The sequence below is a fragment of the Pan paniscus genome, chromosome 21, assembly GCF_029289425.2.
Source record: "Pan paniscus chromosome 21, NHGRI_mPanPan1-v2.0_pri, whole genome shotgun sequence".
NCBI classification, from domain to species: Eukaryota; Metazoa; Chordata; class Mammalia; order Primates; family Hominidae; genus Pan; species Pan paniscus.
The window spans coordinates 39,117,500-39,136,094 of NC_073270.2; the positions used below are offsets into that span (position 1 = coordinate 39,117,500).

General features: G+C 50.0%; 1 protein-coding gene across 4 annotated transcripts in view; it reads right to left on the reverse strand.

Moving 5' to 3' along the window:
* Nucleotides 1–18,348, reverse strand: part of SNTA1 (syntrophin alpha 1) — a 36,150-nt gene extending 17,802 nt beyond the window's left edge. The window contains exons 1-2 of one of the 4 annotated variants that reach the window (XM_034946926.3): nt 17,814–18,348; nt 13,347–13,532 (exon numbers count right to left, since the gene is read on the reverse strand). In XM_034946926.3, the coding sequence (XP_034802817.2) occupies nt 13,347–13,532; nt 17,814–18,123 (496 nt within the window). In that variant the 5' untranslated portion in view covers nt 18,124–18,348. The remainder of the gene's footprint in view (nt 1–13,346; nt 13,533–17,813) is intronic. The other 3 variants (XM_034946925.3, XM_034946923.3, XM_008967477.4) reach the window with 3 other exon arrangements.
* Between the last annotated feature and the right edge of the window lie 247 nt (nt 18,349–18,595).

The following is an 18,595-nucleotide window of genomic DNA, read 5'->3' on the forward strand; positions in this document are numbered from 1 at the left end:
CAACATAGCGAAACCCCATCTCTACTAAATATACAAAAAATTAGCCAGGTGTGGTAGTGTGCAGCTATAGTCCTACCTACTAGGGAGGCTGAGATGGGAGGATTACTTGAGCCTGGAAGGCAGAGGTTGCAGTGAGCCATGATTGTGCCACAGCACTCCAGCCTGGGCCACACAGTGAGAACCTGTCTAAAACAAAAAGGAAAGAAAGAAAGTGGGCCCTGGAGTGAGGCAGGCTTGTAATAACGTCCTTGCTCTGTGACCTTGGACAAGTGACTTGACCTCTGCGAGCCTCTGTTTCCTTATTTTAAAAATGGAAGGGCCGGGCACACTGGCTCCCGCCTATAATCCCAGTGCTTCACGAGGTCGAGGCGGGCAGATCACCTGAGGTCAGAAGTTCGAGACCAGCCTGGCCAACATGGTGAAACCCTATCTCCACTAAAAATACAAAAAAAATTAGCCAGGCATGGTGGTACATGCCTATAATCCCAGCTACTTGGGAGGCTGAGGCAGGAGAATCGCTTGAATCAGGGAGACAGAGGTTGCAGTGAGCCAAGATTGTACCATGGCACTCCAGCCTGCATGACAGAGCAAGACTCCGTCTCAATCAATCAATCAATAAAACATTAAAAAAAATAAAAGTAAAAATAGAAGTAAAATATATTTACTTTAAAGGGTATTAAAAGATTCAGCTGGGCCAGGCGCAGTGACTCACGCCTGTAATCCCAGCAGTTTGGGAGGCCGAGGTGGGCAGATCACCTGAGGGCAGGAGTTCAAGACCAGCCTGGCCAACATGGTGAAACCCTGTCTCTACTAAAAATACAAAAAAATTAGCCAGGTGTGGTGGCACACACCTGTAATCCCAGCTACTTGGGAGGCTGAGGCAGGAGAATTGCTTGAACTCAGGAGGCAGAGGTTACAGTGAGCCAGGATCGCCCCACTGCACTCCAGCCAGGGTGACAGAGCGAGACTCCGTCACAAAAAAAAAAAAAAAAGATTCAGCTGCAGGTTGGGCACAGTGGCTCATGCCTGTAATCCCAGCACTTTGGGTGGCCGAGGCGGGCGGATCACTTGAGGTCAGGAGTTCGAGACCAGCCTGGCCAACATGATGAAACCTCGTCTCTCCTAAAAATACAAAAATTAGTCAGGCATGGTGGCAGACACCTGTAATCCCAACTACTTGGGAGGCTGAGGCAGGAGAATCACTTGAACCCGGGAGGCAATGAGGTTGCAGTGAGCCAAGATCGTGACATTGCACTCCAGCCTGGGTGACAGACATCTCAAACAAACAAACAAAAACAAAAAAAAAGATTCGTCTGGGCTCAGTGGCTCACACCTGTGAGCACTTTGGGAGTCCAAGGCAGGACGATCGCTTGAGCCCAGGAGTTTAAGAGCAGCCTGGCCAACATGGCAAAACTCTGTCTCTACCAAAAATACACAAAATTAGCCAGGTGTGGTGGTGCACACCTATAATCCCAGCTACTCAGGAGGCTGAGGTGGGAGGATCACTTGAGCCCAGGAGGTTGAGGCTAAAGTGAGCTGTGATTGTGCCACTGTACTCTAGCCTGGGTGACAGAGAGAAACCCTGTCTCAAAAAAAAAAAAAAAAAAAAAAAAGCCAATTTAAAAATAAATAAATAAGTGAAAGATTCAATACCTGTAAAGCACCTTCTCCTGCCTGGCATAGAACAGGGCTGTCTGGAGACAGCAGTGTGGTTATGATTTCTGCTGCTGTTCCTAGTGTGACGGTATAAGGGGATAGGCATGTAATGTGGTGACAGACAGACAAGGATTTGAATCCAGGCCCCGTAATATCACTGCATGAGGCAAGGTCTCTCTGAGCCTCAGTTTCTTTGCCTATATAATGGGCACTGATATGTCAACCCTCAACTTGAACTTGAGGATTCAAGTTCCAGCTGCCCACCCATCCACCCAGGATGGTGTGAAGAGGACTTGGGATTCCAACAGGCCCTGGAAGGGATGACCTTTAAGGTCTTGCTGGTCTAGCAAGGCTGAACTATAAATAGTCCCCAGACTCTGGCAGGCCCTATAACAGGGATGACCAGCAGAGCCCAGGGGTTGCCACACTTTGGGGGATAAAATCTCACCTTACCACACCCTTGAGTAGTACAGGGGTTACAACCTATACAAAATCCCAAAAGCATGTGACCCTTTTGACCTAACAGCAACCCTTCCAGGAACCACCCTTCAGATGAGTGCTCACAGGTGCACAGAAGGCTTATAGCGCTATTGTCCATCCTGCAAGAGGCTAGGGACAACATGAATATTCATGAATAGGGGCTGCTAAAAACAAGATGTGAACTCCCTGACTGGCAGACACTCACTACTCAGTCTTGTTCACAGCTATATCCTTGGTGCCTGCATCTAGTCCTGGCACAGAGCAGGAGCTCAGTAAATATATGTTACATGAATAAACAAATCCATGGGATTTTTTTTTTTAATTTGTAGACATGGGGTCTTGCTATGTTGTCCAAGCTGGAGTGCAGTGGCTGTTCACAGGTGCATCATAGTGCACTCCGGCCTCGAATTCCTGGCCTCAAACAATCCTCTAACCTCAGCTTCAGGAGTAAATAGGACTACAGATGTGTAGTCCTCCAGCCCAATAATGGGACACCACATAACCATTAAAAAGAATGAGGGGCCGGGCACAGTGGCTCACACGTGTAATCCCAGCACTTTGGGAGGCCGATGGTGGGCAGATCACCTGAGCTCAGTAGTTCAAGACCAGCCTGGGCAACATGGCGAAATCCCATCTCCACAAAAAGCACAAAAATTTAGCTGGGTGTGGTGGTGTGCACCTGTAGTCCCAGCTATTCAGGAGGCTGAGATGGGAGGGTCGCTTGAATCCAGGAGGTCGAGGCTGCAGTGAGCAATGATTATGCCACTGCACTCCAACCTGGGCAACAGAGTGAGACACTGTCTCAAAAAAATTATAAAATAAAAAATATTAAAAGATAAAAAAGAATGAGACTTACATGTTCTCAACTTATTACATGATAAAAGCAAATATGGAAACTTTCTGGAAGAAAATGTGTGAAAGTATCAACACTGGTTATCTCTATAAGATGATCCCTTTACACTCTCATTGGTAATTTTTTTTTTTAAGAGACAGTGTCTTGCTTTGTTGCCCAGATTAGAGTACAGTGGCATAATCATAGTTTGGGTACAGCCTTGAACTCCTGGGCTCAAGCAATCCTCCTACCCAGCCTCCTGAGTAGCTGGGATTACAGATGCACAACACTATGCCCAGCTAATTTTTTAAAAAATTTTTGGCCAGGCACAGTGGCTCACGCCTGTAATTCCAGCACTCTGGGAGGCCGAGGCAGGTGGATTGCTTGAGGTCAGGAGTTCAAAACCAGCCTGACCAAGACAGTGAAACCCCATCCCTACTAAAAATACAAAAATTAGCCAGGTGTGGTGGCAGGCGCCTATAATCCCAGCTACTTGGGAGGCTGAGGCAGGAAAACTGCTTGAACCTGGGAGGCAAAGGTTGCAGTGAGCCAAGATCGTACCACTGCACTGCAACCTGGGCAACAAAGCAAGACTCGGTCTCAAAAAAAACAAAAATTTTTTGTAGGCCAGGCACGGTGGCTTATGCCTGTAATCCCAGGACTTTGGGAGGCCTTAGGCAGATCACTTGAGGTCAGGAGTTTGAGACCTGGCCAACATGGTGAAACCCCACCTATACTATATACAGAAATTAGCCAGGCATGGTGGCACATGCCTGTGATCCCAGCTACTTGAGAAGGTGAGGTAGGAGAATTGCTTGAACCCAGGAGGTGGAGGTTTGATTGAGCCAAGATAGTCCACTGCACTCCAGCCTGGGTAACACAGTGAGACTCCACCTAAAAAAAAAAAAAAAAATTGGGTCAGGCATAGTGGCTCATGCCTGTAATCCTAGCACTTTGGGAGTCCGAGGCAGGTGGATCACCTGAGGGCAGGAGTGGCGAAACCCCATCTCTACTAAAAATACAAAAATTAGCCAGATGTGTTGGTGCGCGCCTGTAATCCCAGCTACTCGGGAGGCTGAGGCACGAGAATCGCTTGAACCGAGGAGGCAGAGGTTGCAGTGAGCCGAGATCATGCCATTGCACTCCAGCCTGGCCAACAAGAGAGAAACTCCATCTCAAAAAAACAAAAACAAAAACAAAAAAATTGTAAAGACAAGGTCTTGCCATGTTGCCTAGGCTAGTCTCGAACTCCTGGTCTCAAGGAATCCTCCCACCTCAGCCTCTGAAAGTGCTGGAATTATAGGCATGAGCCACTTTTTTTTTTTCGAGACAGGGTCTCACTCTGTCACCCAAGTTGGAGTGCAATGGCACAATCTCAGCTCACTCCATCCTCCACATCCCAGGCTCAAATGATCCTTCAGCCTCAGCATCCCAAGTAGCTGGGACTACAGGAATGTGCCACCATGCCTGGCTAATTTTTGTAACTTTTTTTTTGGAGAGACAGGGTTTCGCTATGTTGCTCAGGCTAAGCTGGATATTTTTGAATGAGTATGTATTACTTTTTAAATTTTCTAAAAAATCTAGTTTATTTTTCAAAAATATACCACCACATACCAAGCCATACAAGCCATAGTTCAGAGATAATGCTCGTATCAACTCGGAAGCCTAGATTCAGGGTTCTAGAATCTTAGTGATGGGAGAAAGCAGTACTTATTGAGCGCCTACTATATATTGGGGCCAAGCTCAACTCTCTCGAACACACCTTCACCTTATTTCACCAATTTGATGAGATGAATTAATATCCTTATTTATGTTCATTTTTATTACTTTTTTCTTTTTTTTTTTTTGAGACGGAGTCTCACTCTGTCGCCCAGGCTGGAGTGCCGTGGCGTGATCTCAGCTCACTGCAACCTCCACCTCCTGGGCTCAAGCAATTCTCCTGCCTCAGCCTCCTGAGTAGCTGGGACTACAGGCACGCGCTAAATTTTGTATTTTTAGTAGAGACGGGGTTTCACCATGTTGACCAGGCTAGTCTTGAACTCCTGACCTCAGGTGATCCACCCGCCTCAGCCTCCCAAAGTGCTGGGATAACAGGTGGGAGCCACCACACCCAGTCATAGTATCTTTATTTAATGGGTGAGTAAACTGAGTCTCAGAGAAGTGACATAACCTGTAGTGCAGATAAGTATTTAAGAAAATGAGTTTTCGCAGGGCGCAGTGGCTCACACCTGTAAATCCCAGCACTTTGGAAGGCAGAGGAGGGTGGATCACCTGAGGTCAGGAATTTGAGACCAGCCTGGCTAACATGGTGAGATCTCATCTCTACTAAAAATACAAAAATTAGCCAGGTGTGGTGGCGCATGCCTGTAATCCCAGCTACTTTAGAGACTGAGGCAGAAGAATCACTTGAACTGGGGAGGCGCAGATTGCAGTGAGCCGAGATCACGCCACTGTACTCCAGCCTGGGCAACAGAGCGAGACTCCGTCTCAAAAAAAAAAAAAAAGAATATGGGTTTTCAGCCAGGCACACTGGCTCACACCTGTAATCCCAGCACATCAGGAGGCTGAGGCAGGAGAATCACTTGAGTCCAGGAGTTTGAGACCAGCCTGGACAATATAGTGAGACCCTGTCTCTACAAAAAATCAAAACAATAATAGCTGGGTATGGTGGCACATGCCTGTAGTCCCAGCTACTGGAGAGGCTGTGGTGGGAGGATCACTTGAGCCCAGGAAGTCGAGGCTACAGTGAGCCATGATCATGCAACTGCATTCCAGCCTGCATGACAGAGTGAGACCCTGTCTCTTACAAAATTTTTGTTTTTGATTAAAATATATATATATGAGTTTTGGCATCTGAAAGACCTGAGCTCATATTCCATCTCTGCCACACTGTGACCTTGGGCAAGTAATGTCACCTCTCTGAGCTTCAGTGTTCTCATCTATACAATGAACAATGTACCTAATTCGCAGGGATGACATTGAGGATTCAATTAAATAACATAGGGAAGGGCCGGGCACGGTGGTTCACACCTGTAATCCCAGCACTTTGGGAGGCCGAGGCGGGTGGATCACCTGAGGTCAGGAGTTCGAGACCAGCCTGGCCAACGTGGTGAAACCCCATCTCTACTAAAAATACAAAAAATTAGCCAGGCATGGTGGCACGCGCCTGTAGTCCCAGCTACTCGGGAGGCTGAAGTAGGAGAATCGCTTGAACCAGGGAGGTGGAGGTTGCAGTGAGCCGAGATCGTGCCACTGTACTCCAGCCTGGGCAATGGAGCGAGACTCCATCTCAAAGAAAAAAACAAGCATAGGGAAGGGACTTAGCACAGTAGGTGCTCATGGTGTTGAGCACAGTGTGGATGCTCAATAAGCAGCAGATGCTACCATCCTGATTATTATCACTATTATTTCCTCCACCACCAGCAGCAGCCAGGGTCACACAGCTCGTCAGGGCCAGAACCTGCCTCCAGAGGCCCACAAGACATTTTAATCAAGGTCCGGGGAACAGGCCAGGGCTGGATTAAGCCAAGTTTTGTTTGTGGGGAGTCACATGGTCCAAAGCTATGCGTGTGCGCAGCCAAGTAAACTTTTCCCTGAGAACAATGGTCAGAACAACAGGTCTTTGCGGCCGTGGGAGAACTGAACAGGAGTTCCATTCATGCCCTCTTCCTGGGACAGGGGTCCCTCCAGCATCTCTGGGGCACAGCATGACTCAGCTAAGTTGAAACAGGGTGGCCCCAAATTAGCTACATCCAGAATGACATCCCGCTTTTGACAGTGGTGATGCATCAAGCCAGATCAAAGGCAGGACACCTGGCAGTGGCCATCTTCCTGGGAAGAGCCAGTAGGGAGCTGGCCTTAGAGTTCTGAGGACTCAGAACAGAAAAGCTCAAGAGTCAGTCAAGCTCAGCATGATTCTCAAGTCCCATCTTAAACATTTAGGAAAGTCAACAGCAATTGAAAAGGTGAAAGGTAAAGTAGAAAGGGTTCAAGATATACCCCACTGATCAGTCTCCAAACACTCACCAAGATCTAATGTATGTTGTGCTCAGTGCCAGACCTGGGGGCTGAGAGACAAGCTATACGTGGTTCCTGCCCTCAAACAGCTTCCAGTTTACTAAAGAAAACAATAACAGGATCAGGCACAGTGGCTCATGCCTGTAACCCCAGCACTTTGGGAGGACTGCTAGAGCCCAGGAGTTCAAGACTAGCCTGGACAACACAGGGAGACCCTGTTTCTATTAATTTTTTTTAATTAGGCAGGTGTGGTAGCACATGCCGTTGTCCCGGCTACTTGAGAGGCTGAGATAGGAGGATCGCTTGAGCCCAGGAGTTGAGGCTGCAGTGAGCTGCAATCACACCGCTGTGCTATAGGCTGGGCAACAGAGTGAGATCCTAAATAAATAAATAAAAGCCTGATCTCTATGAGGGCTATACCTTCCTTACTTTATATAAAGCACTAAAACTCACTTTATTAATTTTTTTTTTTGAGATAGAGACTCACTCTGTCACCCAAGCTGGAATGCAGTGGTGCAATCTTGGCTCACTGCGACGTCCACCTCCTGGGTTCAAGTGAGTCTCCTGTCTCAGCCTCCTGAGTAGCTGGGATTACAGGTGCCTGCCACCACGCCCAGCTAATTTTTATATTTTTCGTAGAGATGGGGTTTCACCATTTTGGCCAGGCTGGTCTCGAACTCCTGACCTCAGGTGGTCCACCCACCTCAGCCTCCCAAAGTGCTGGGATTACAGGCGTGAGCCACCTTGCCTGGCCTTAGTATTATTTTTTGTTTTTTGTGGGGTTTTTTTTTTTTTTTTTTTTTTTGAGATGGAGTTTTGCTCTTGTTGCCCCAGGCTGGAGTACAATGGTTCGATCTTGGCTCACTGAAACCTCTGCCTCCTGGGTTCAATCAATTCTCCTACCTCAGCCTCCCGAGTAGCTGGGATTACAGGCGCGTGTCACCATGCTCAGCTAATTTTTGTATATTATTAGTAGAGACGGGGTTTCACCATGTTGCCCAGGCTAGTCTCGAACCCCTGACCTCAGTTGATCTGCCTGCCTCAGCCTCCCAAAGTGCTAGGATTATAGGCATGAGTCACCCCGCCCAGCCAGCATTATTTTTAATGCATGACAGGCTCACTGTTGTCACAGTCCTGCCAGCCACACTGGAATGGGAGGAGGGAAGGGTGTTTTCCTTGAGGCTGTCCCTCCCTCTTCCCCCAGGCCTGGCCTTCAAGGGCCCAGGCTGGCCCTGGCTTGAGGTCTGCACACACAACGGGCCTCTCTAAGCAGCGGACAGACACATGTTGGCTGCCAACTTGGGCCCAGACTGTGGTCACAAACACACCCCTCTGGCTGAGAACAGGATCAGGACATTTCTGCAAACCCCTGACCTAGTAGAAGAAATGTTCTAGGAGGCAGGTTGGGGTTGCTGAGGCTCAGCTGAGCCCCCAACTTAGGCCAGGGAAGTAAGGCTCTAGCTGACACTTGGAGTTTGCTGGTAATGCTTATTCTCCCAGGACATCCTCAGGGGATTCACTATCCACTGAGCTGGAAAAATATCCAGTTGCCTTGCCAAGTTCACATCCAAAGGACAGGCCATCCTTCCATGGCCCCTTGGAGGCGTCCTCAGTAATGGGATGTGAGTGGGGAAATGTTGAACAATGTGGTCAGTGATTGGACTCCGGGGAAACCTAGGCCCAGAGAGGGTCCCAGGAACCCTGGCTGCTCCAGACTGGTGCAACTGCCAGGCCCAGACCTTCTCCACTCCCCAAAGTCTCAAGGACCAGCCATGGCCCAGCATCCTCCTATCCTTCAGACCTCTCTGATCACTCTTGCCATTCAGAGATTCCTGACTCCAGTGCCTTCCACCACTCCTCCTCCCCTCTTTTTGCTATCTTGAGTGGAATGACCTCCTTCCATGAGATCTTGGGCCAGGAGAATAGGTCGAAAAAGACTTCAACTAAGGAAAAGTGGGGAAAAACATGAAGGCCACATTCTTCTTTCTCTTACCCAGGCCATAGGCAGGGTTCACCAAGGAATGATCTCGTCCTGTGAAACATCTCAGAGAATATAAGAGCAGGGGCCCCTCAGTCCTGGGATGATACACATGTTACTTCTCTACTGCATCTGTAGTAGACATTGCTAATCAATTCCAGCTCCTCTCTGCTGAGCCCAGACAAAGCCTCCCAATCCTTCCAAATATGGAACTCACAGAACTACCAGTGGAGCTGACGCTTACACTCTTTTTTTTTTTTTCCTACAGAGGTGAAATCTCACTGTGTTGCCCAAGCTGGTCTCGAACTCCTAGGCTCAAGTGATCTGCCCACCTAAGCCTCCCAAAGTGTTGGGATTACAGGCGTAAGCCACCACGCCTGCCTGGAGCTGCCACTCTAAATAAAAGCTATTGATCACCTCTGATCTAGCCTAACTTCAATAGGAAAACTGAGTCCCCCAGAAGGCAAGGGTCTTACCCAAGGCCAAACAGAGATTTATTGCAGAGCAGACAGGATTTCAGGCACCAGCTTTTTTTTTTTTTTTTTTTTTTTTTTTGAGATGGAGTCTTGCTCTTGTCGCCCAGGCTGGAGTGCAGCGGCACAATCACGGCTCACTGCAACCTCTGCCTCCCGTGTTCAAGATTTTCCTACCTCAGCCTCCTGAGTAGCTGGGATTACAGGCACGCGCCACCATGGCTCAGCTAATTTTTGTATTTTTAGTAGAGACGGGGTTTCGCCATGTTGGCCAGGCTGGTCTCAAACTCCTGGCCTCAGGTGATCCACCCGCCTCAGCCTCCCAAAGTGCTGGGATTACAGGCGTGAGTCACAGCACCTAGCCACCGGCTTTTAAAGAGTTTCTGTAGACCAGGCATGGTGGCTCATGTCTTTAATCCCAGCACTTTGGGAGGCCCAGGCGGGCAGATCACTGAGGCCGGGAGTTCGAGACCAGCCTGGCCAACATGGCAAAACCCTGTCTCTACTAAAAATACAAAAATTAACCGGGCCGTGGTGGTGCACACCTGTAATCCCAGCTACAGAACTGAGGCAGAGAATCGCTTGAACCTGGGAGAAGGAGGTTGCAGTAAGCTGAGATCGCACTACTGCACTCCAGCCTGGGCAACAGAGTGAGACCCTGCCTCAAGAAAAAAACACAGTTTGTGTAGAGGAGATAGTGTTTATGTTTTGTCTCCCCTACCACATGGTGAACTCCTTCAGGAGAGGCTCTGGGTGTAGTTTAGCTTCTGACCTTAATATACACAGCAGGCACACAGTAGATGTCCATGAATGTCTCTTGGCTTAGTGAGGAGGAATGGATGACACGAGTTAGAGAGAAGGCTTGAGTATTCGCTCCTAAAGTCAGAAGATGCTTCAAGGTCACACATTTACAGATACTACCTTCTCAAAACGACATACATAGGAACCCAGATAGATACATTTTTAATCTAAAGATGAGGAGGTGGGCCGGGCGCGGTGGCTCACGCGTGTAATCCCAGCACTTTGGGAGGCCGGGGCGGGCAGATCACAAGGTCAGGAGATCGAGACCATCCTGGCTAACACGGTGAAACCACGTCTCTACTAATAATACAAAAAATTAGCCAGGCGTGGTGGCGGGCACCTGTAGTCCCAGCTACTTGGGAGGCTGAGCAGGAGAATGGCGTGAACCCGGGAGGCGGAGCTTGCAGTGAGCCGAGATCCTGCCACTGCACTCCAACCTGGGTGACAGAGCAAGACTCTGTCTCAAAAATATAAATAAATAAAAATAAAAAATAAAGATGAGGAGGTGAGGGGACCTCCGTGTGAATGTGGATTTGAATTGTGTCTATAGCAGAAATTTTACCATAGACTAAACTTTCAAACAACAGAAGCTAAAAGAGCTTTCAAGTCAACTAAAATATGACATTTCGATGAATGTCAGTGGTTTCAAACCGCATTGCTGACTATAAATATCAAAGTAATGAGGCATGTGGGGAAAGTCTCTTATATCCATATCATTTATGTGGCATTCTATTATTTAACTTTGCCATTAAAATATGATTGATACACTTAAGCTTCTAAGGATCAACACTCTAGAATCAGCTTTTTTTAAGTATCAAAAAAATGCATCTAGACTGGGCACTGTGGCCTGCAATCCCAGCACTTTGGGAGACTTAGGTGGGAGGATTCCTTAAGCCCAGGAGTTGGAGACCAGCCCAGGCAACATGGTGAAACCCTGTGTCTACAAAAAATTGGCTAGGTGTGGTGGCTCACGCCTGTAATCCCAGCACTTTGGGAGGCCGAGGCAGGCAGATCACGAGGTCAGGAGTTCGAGACCAGCCTGGCCAATATGGTGAAACCCTGTCTCTACTAAAAATACAAAAAAAAAATTAGCCAGGCATGGTGGTGCGCACCTGTAGTCCCAGCTATTTGGAAGGCTAAGGCAGAAGAATCGCTTGAACCTGGAAGGCGGAGGTTGCAGTGAGCCAAGATCGCGCCACTGCACTCCAGCCTGGGCGACAGAGTAAGACTCCATCTCAAAAAAAAAAAAAAAAAAAGCCAGGCGCAGGGGCTCACACCTGTAATCCCAGCACTTTTGGAGGCTGAGGCAGGTGGATCACAAGCTCAGGAGTTTGAGACCAGCCTGGCCAATATGGTGAAACCTCATCTCTACTAAAAATAAAAAAATTAGCCAGGCATGGTGGTGGGTGCCTGTAATCCCAGCTACTCAGGAGGCGGAGGGAGAAGAATTGCTTGAACCCGGGAGACGGAGGTTGCAGTGAGCCAAGATCATGCCACTGCACTCCAGCCTGGGCAACAGAGTGAGACTCCATCTCAGAAAAAAAAAAAAATTAACCAGGTGTGGTGGCATGCATCTGTAGTCCCAGCCACTCAGGAGGTTGAGGTGGGAGGATTGTTTGAGCCCCGGGGGGTAGAGGGTGCATTGAGCCAAGATCATACTACTGTACTCCAGCCTGGGTGATAGAGCAAGAACCTGTCTCGAAAAAGAAAACAAGAAAAAAAAATGCATCCATGGCATTTAAATAGATATACCTAAAATATAAAATAAAACTTTATATTTTATTTTCTTTATTTAAATTTTATTTTATTTTATATCTGGGTCAACCAAGGACCGAGAACCTATTTGCTTCTGTGGCCTCTTGGACACTCCTTTAGGGAAACCAAGGCAACCCACCAGGATTTGGGCCTGGGACTCAACTCAGCAGCTTCTCTGGCCGTGTTATTCTCCATCATCCCCCGCCACCTCCCTGTGCCTGTTCTGGGCCATAAGCCAGAGACACATTCCTCAGGCCCCCACGGGGCTTCCAGAGCTGACAGAGTTTGAGGAAAGGGCTGAGCAAAGCAGAAACCTCTTGAGAGACATGGCACAAGATGGTCATGGGACAACCTCAGCAGGAGGCCTGTAACAACTGATGGGGAAACCGAGGCCCACAGAGGGCAAGGGTCCCACCCAAGACCACACTGTGAGGGAACAGTGGAGAAAGCCATTCAACCAAGGTTCCTCCACAAAACTCCTCTCTGATCCTGGCTGGAAGGATTTGATGTCCTACTCTATAAAAGCCAAGGCTTCTGGGCATGGTGGCTCATGCCTGTAATCTCAGCACTTTGGGAGACTGAGGTGGGTGGATCACCTAAGGCCAGGAGTTCAAGACTAGCCTGGCCAACATGGCAAAACCCTGTCTCTACAAAAATATAAAAATTAGCTGGGCATGGTGACGCACACCTGTAATCCCAGCTACTTGGGAGGCTGAGGCAGGAGGATCACTTGAACCCAGGAGGCAGAGGTTGCGATGAACCAAGATCATGCCACTGTATTCCAGCCTGGACAACAGAGCAAGATTCCATCTCAAAAAAAAAATAAAGTAAAATAAAAGCCAAGGCTTCTCCCAAAGGAGGATGGGTCTTGGGGTTTTAAGGCCCAGGCACTAAAAGAACCTGAAGTCAAGAGCTCTCCAGGCCCCACAGGAAAGAATCTGACCTGCCCCTTCCCCAGTCCGCACCCCTCTCTCCCTGTGTCACTCAGGTGCTGGCACACTCTGCCATGTACCTTTTTGCCCTAGTCGCAACAACCCAGAAAGGCAGGAGCTACATCCCTGTTTTACAGATGAGGAAACTAAGGATCAGGGAAATTAAGTGACTTGTCCAGGGCTACACAGCTAGTGACTGGAAGACAGAAAATGCAAATCAGGTCTGCTTGGCTCTATGCCAACTCTCCCTCCACCACCCCACACTGTCTTCAGGCAGGTCCCCAAGTTCTGTTTCTGTTTTCAGTCCTGCCCACCTCCCAGCCCCCAGTGCTGGGATGGGGCCTTCTGAGGCCTGGGGGAGGTAGAGAAGCAGTGGAACACCTCCACCCAGCCCCTCTGAACCCTGGAACGTCAGTGCTTACCCTCCAGCACCACCTCCTTGCCTGTCTTCTTGAGGACCTGCACCGCCTCATCATGGGTAGCAGAAGACAAGTCTTCCCCATTCACAGACAGGATGGCATCCCCCACAAAAAGGGCCTCTGTCTGGTCAGCTGCCAATCCCTTGAAGATCTTGGAAATGAGAATAGGCATCTTGTTCTCCCGGCCGCCTGCACAGGTACAGAAGGAGGACAAGACTTAGGCAGATACTCCAACACTTGGGAGTCACATCAAGACACAATTATTTCTGAAGGCTTCCCTTGGTGCCTAGCCCAGTGCTGGAAAAGGCAATGGGAGAATAAAGGGAATCTGAGAAAAATCTTGGAAGTTTGGGACACTAGTAACACTAATAATAAATCATTTTTGATTAGGTCCGGTGGCTCATGCCTGTAATCCCAGCACCTTAGAAGGCTGAGGTGGGCAGATCACCTGAGGTCAGGAGTTCAGGATCAGCCTGGGCAACATGGGAAAACCCCGCCTCTACTAAAAATACAAAAATTAGCCAGGCACCTGTGGTCTCAGCTACTAGGGAAGCTGAAGTAGGAGGATCACTTGAGCCCAGGAGGTCGAGGCTGCAGTGAGCTGAGATTGTGCCACTGCACTCTAGCTTCAGTGGCAGAAGGAGACCCTGTCTCAATAAATTAATTAATTAAATAAATCATTTTCAAAATTCATAATGCTATAGTTTGATCCCTGGATCTCTTGATTAAGTGCTTTGGGTGTTCACCAGTGTTTGTGCAACTTACAAAGTGCTTCAACAACTTTTTCTTAAATGTTTTCGATTTTCTCATGTAACCCATAAATATATATGCCTACTATGTACCCACAAAAATTAAAAATGAAAATAACCGGACAAAGTGGCTCACACCTGTAATCCCAACACTTTGGGAGGCCAAGGTGGTCAGATCACTTGAGACCAGTAGTTTGAGACCAGCCTGGCCAACATAGCGAAATCCTGCCTCTACTAAAAACACAAAAAAGGGCCAGGTGCGGTGGCTTATGCCTGTAATCCCAGCACTTTGGGAGGCCAAGGCTGCCAGGTGGATCACCTAAGGTCAGGAGTTCGAGACCAGCCTGGCCAACATAGTGAAACACTGTCCCTACCAAAAATACAAAAAATTAACTGGGCGTGGTAGCGGATGCCTGTAATCCCAGCTACTCGGGAGGCTGAGGCAGGAGAATCGCTTGGACCCAGGAGGCGGAGGTTGCAGTGAGCCGAGATCACGCCATTGCTCTCTAGCCTGGGCAACAAGAGTGAAACTCTGCTCAAAAAAGTAAATAAATACATAATAAAAAAATAAACAAAAAAATATAGCTGGGCGTGGTGGCTCACGCCTGTAATCCCAGCACTTTGGGAGGCCAAGATGGGCGGATCACCTGAGGTTAGGGGTTCAAGACCAGCCTGGCCAACATGGCAAAACCCCATCTCTTCTAAAAGTACAAATATTAGCCGGGCATGGGGGCGCATGCCTGTAATCCCAGTTACTCGGGAGGCTGAGTCAGGAGAATTGCTTGAACCGGGAGGCTGAGGTTGCAATGAGCCAAGATTGCACCATTGCACTCCAGCCTGGGCAATAAGAGCGAAACTCCATCTCAAAAAATAAATAAATAAATAAATAAATACAAACACAAAAAATTAGCTGGGCCTGGTGGCACATGCCTGTAGTCCCAGCTACTCAGGAGGCTGAGGCAGCAGAATTGCTTGAACCCAGGAGGTGGAGGTTGCAGTGAGCCAAGATCACACCACTGCACTCCAGCATGGGCAACAGAACAAGACTCCATCTCAAAATAAAACAAAAATACAAAAATTAGCCAGGCGTGGCGGTGTGTGCCCATAATTCCAGCTACTCAGGAGGCTGAGGCACGAGAACTGCTTGAACCCAGGAGGTGGAGATTGCAGTGAGCCGAGATCGCACCACTGCACTCCACCCTGGGCAACAGAGCAAGACTGTCTCTCTCACACACACACACACACACACAAAGGCAACAATGTGGGAACCCACTGATACCCCTCAAACCGGAATCAAGAGACAAGTCGGCTATTCCTATGGCCTCAAAAGACTGCTTTAGCAATCATAATGTTTTACAATCCAAAGTCCAGGCTGGAAACCAAAGCCTTAGAGTCTAGAGATTCTAAAAACCTGCCTGAATGGCATCTTGGATACAAAAGAAGCTAATACATTTTACTAAACATCTTTATTACCAAACTCTTAAATGCCCTTTTAAAATAAGAAATAGTAATAAGAGTTCACCTTAGTTGCACTTACCAAATGCCAAGCACTGTGCTAAATGCTTTCAATGTTGATTCACTGCGTCTTTACAATACCCCATCACATAGGTATGTTCAGTTTCCTATTAGGGAAACTGAAGTGTGGAGGGAAGCCCCTTGTCCAAGGTCACTCAACTAGTAAGTAGCGAAGCAAGTATTTGCACCTAGGCCTCCAGGCTCCAGAACCAACACTATTAGTCCTACCACAGACGACAAGTCAGGCCCTCAGATATCACACTCCTGGCTCATCCCCAGAATACTGAAGATGAAGAATTAGTGGCCCAGAGTGGGAGGTCATTGTTCCAAGGTCACACAAGTCTGGTGGCGGAGCTGGGACTGGAACACCTCTCTTGACGCCCACACAGGCCCGACCGTTTGCTTATCTGCACAGAGCTTGAAGTCTAGGAGAGGAAGGGGTTTCTATTTATATCTGCCCTCCCCCACCTGAAACTAGGGGCTTCAGTTCAGTTTGAAGCTATGATCACTCATGGCTGCCTCAGACTAAGCTAGACTCTATAGGAGGGGTTACCATGGCAACAGGAGCCCAGATTTGGATCCAATGGAAATACCTGAAGTCTCCTAAAAGTACCCTCCCCTCCACCTAGAAGTATGGAGCTGGGGAGTAACTTTGTGTGACCTTGCAAAGTCCCTGCTCCTCTCTGAGTCTCAGTGTGTCCATCTGCAGAATGGAATTCTGTATGAATAAGTTCCTTCCTGCTTTGACACACTGAGTGTATAATTTTTGGATTCATCTGTTGCCCTATCCCATGCTGGAGATTGGGGGTAAGACTGGTGCCCACACCCTCATTTTCTCATTTCTCCTTTTTAGCCCCTCTTGGTTGGCTGCCTGGGGATCTGCCCTTCTACAGGAAAGAATCAACTTCCCTGAGCACTCTCTGAGGGACAGTAGCTGATAATTAAGGTTCAAATCCCAGCACTGACACTCACTATGTAATCGTGGGAAAATCATTTTAACTTTCTGAGTCTCAGTTTCTTCACCTGCAATATGGGAATTACACTCCCTACCTTTCACCACTTGTTGCCAGGATGAAGTGGATCATGAGACTAGTGTCCTGGGCACAGCACCTGGCACACAGTGCTGGCATTCACCACCATCCCCACCGCCTCAGCCAAGCCAAACGGTCTGGAGGCACTAGTCAACAGAACCAGTACCAGGGAGACCCCAGAGGGTATGGTATGTATTCAAGGTGGAGACAAAGGCTGATACCCTTTCCCAAAGCACCTGCTGGGGGCTGGGACCCTGAGAAACAGATGGGCAGGAATAGTGAACCCAGCAGCTGGGGGTGTGCAAGGATTTTAACAACTATGTTTAGTTGCTTTGGGAGTATCTGCTGGCCTCCATTTTTCCTCTCCGCTAACAGCAGTAATTAACTAGGCACCTACAGTGTGCTGGTGTGGTGAGCCCTGCTCTCAGAAACATCACAACTCTGTCATCCTCTTATACAGTTGAGGAAACAGATTCAGAGGCGGGGCGGGACTTTTGCAACCTCACACAGCTGATCCTGGATTCAAACACAGTCTGGTTGAACCCTAACTGCACCCCACTAGCGGTCAGTCCTGGGGGCTGAAAGCTCTATCCTGTGCAAGGTGGAGATAGTCAGATCAGGAGACCCAAATCCAGCTGTCAGGGCTCCCTGCAGCCTTCCTGGGTCCTTAGATTCCTAGGTCCTTGCTGGCCTTCTGCCTGTGACCCCAGCCTGTGCCTGCACCCAGGCCTCCTATCCACCCCTGTGCTTCCCAGACTCCAGGCCTCCCCTCTGCACCCACCTTGGTTGCTTCTCAGGGACTCCCTCCTCCCTGTCCCACTGGTGTCCCGGCCTCAACCCCCTTTCTCCACACTCTGCTTTCCGGGGGACCCCTCTTGTCCTTGATGTTCATGCTCAGACCCCCCCCGCCTCCACACAGAACTCCCACCCACGTGTCCTTGGTGCTCCCACAATCTTATCCACACCTGTGTCTTCCGTGCCCCCTAAGGCCACCAACTACTGAAACCCCCTCCAACCTTGGTGTGCCCAGTGCCCTCCGTGACCTGTTTCCTCAGACCCCCCTTACCCCCAGACAGGAAGCCTCCAGCTCCATGTCCTGGGCGCGCTGCCAGCCCCCTGCGCCCTCGGCTGCCCCCAGACACCACGACCCCGCGCCCTCGGTGTCCCGCGCCCACCTTTGATGCTGATGCCCAGCCCACCGGCGTCGGCCTTGCGCACCGTCACGCGGCGCCGCTGGAGCAGTAGCGCCTCTGGCAGCTGCGGGGGCCCGGCGCCCGGCTCCGCGGCGCCGTTGAGCTGCGCGGGCTCCTGCTCCCGCGGAGCGCCGGGCTCGGGACCAGGGTCGCCGTCGGCGGGGCTCACGGTCAGCACGTCCTCCGCCAGACTCAGCAGCACCCGCTGCCATCGCTCGCCGCCGGCCCCCGAGCCCGCCCCGGCGCGCAGCTCCAGTAGCCCGGTGCGCGGGGCGCGCCTGCCGGACGCCATCTTCGCCTCCGAGCCCCCGGGCCGCCGCGCTCGCCCTGTCCCGCCTTGCCCAGCCCGCTCCGACCAAGCGCCCAGGGCAGAGGGCAGCGGGGGCCCGGCTGGGCCAGCCGCCACCCTACCCCGGCCGCTGGGGGAGGAGCTCTGGGGGCGGGGCTACCCGGGGGTGTGGCCAGTGCTGGGGAGGGGGCCTCGGGCAAATGCAGGAGGCCGAGGCGGGGCCTGGGAGCCGAGGGCCGCCGTGTGGGACTACCTAGGGGGGTGGGTCAGAAGGGCGGCGGGGCGGGCCGCTAAGTAAGGCGAAAAGCCCGGGAGGCGTGGTGCTGGGCGGGGCGTCAGGGGGCGGGGCTTCGCGTCGGGGGCGGAACCCAGTGAGCCCGCCCAGGGGGCTCGGCGCTCGGAATGCCCATCGAGGGCCGGGACTGTAACTCCCGGACGTGGGAGCGCATGAAAAAGAGACAGAACCACGTATCCT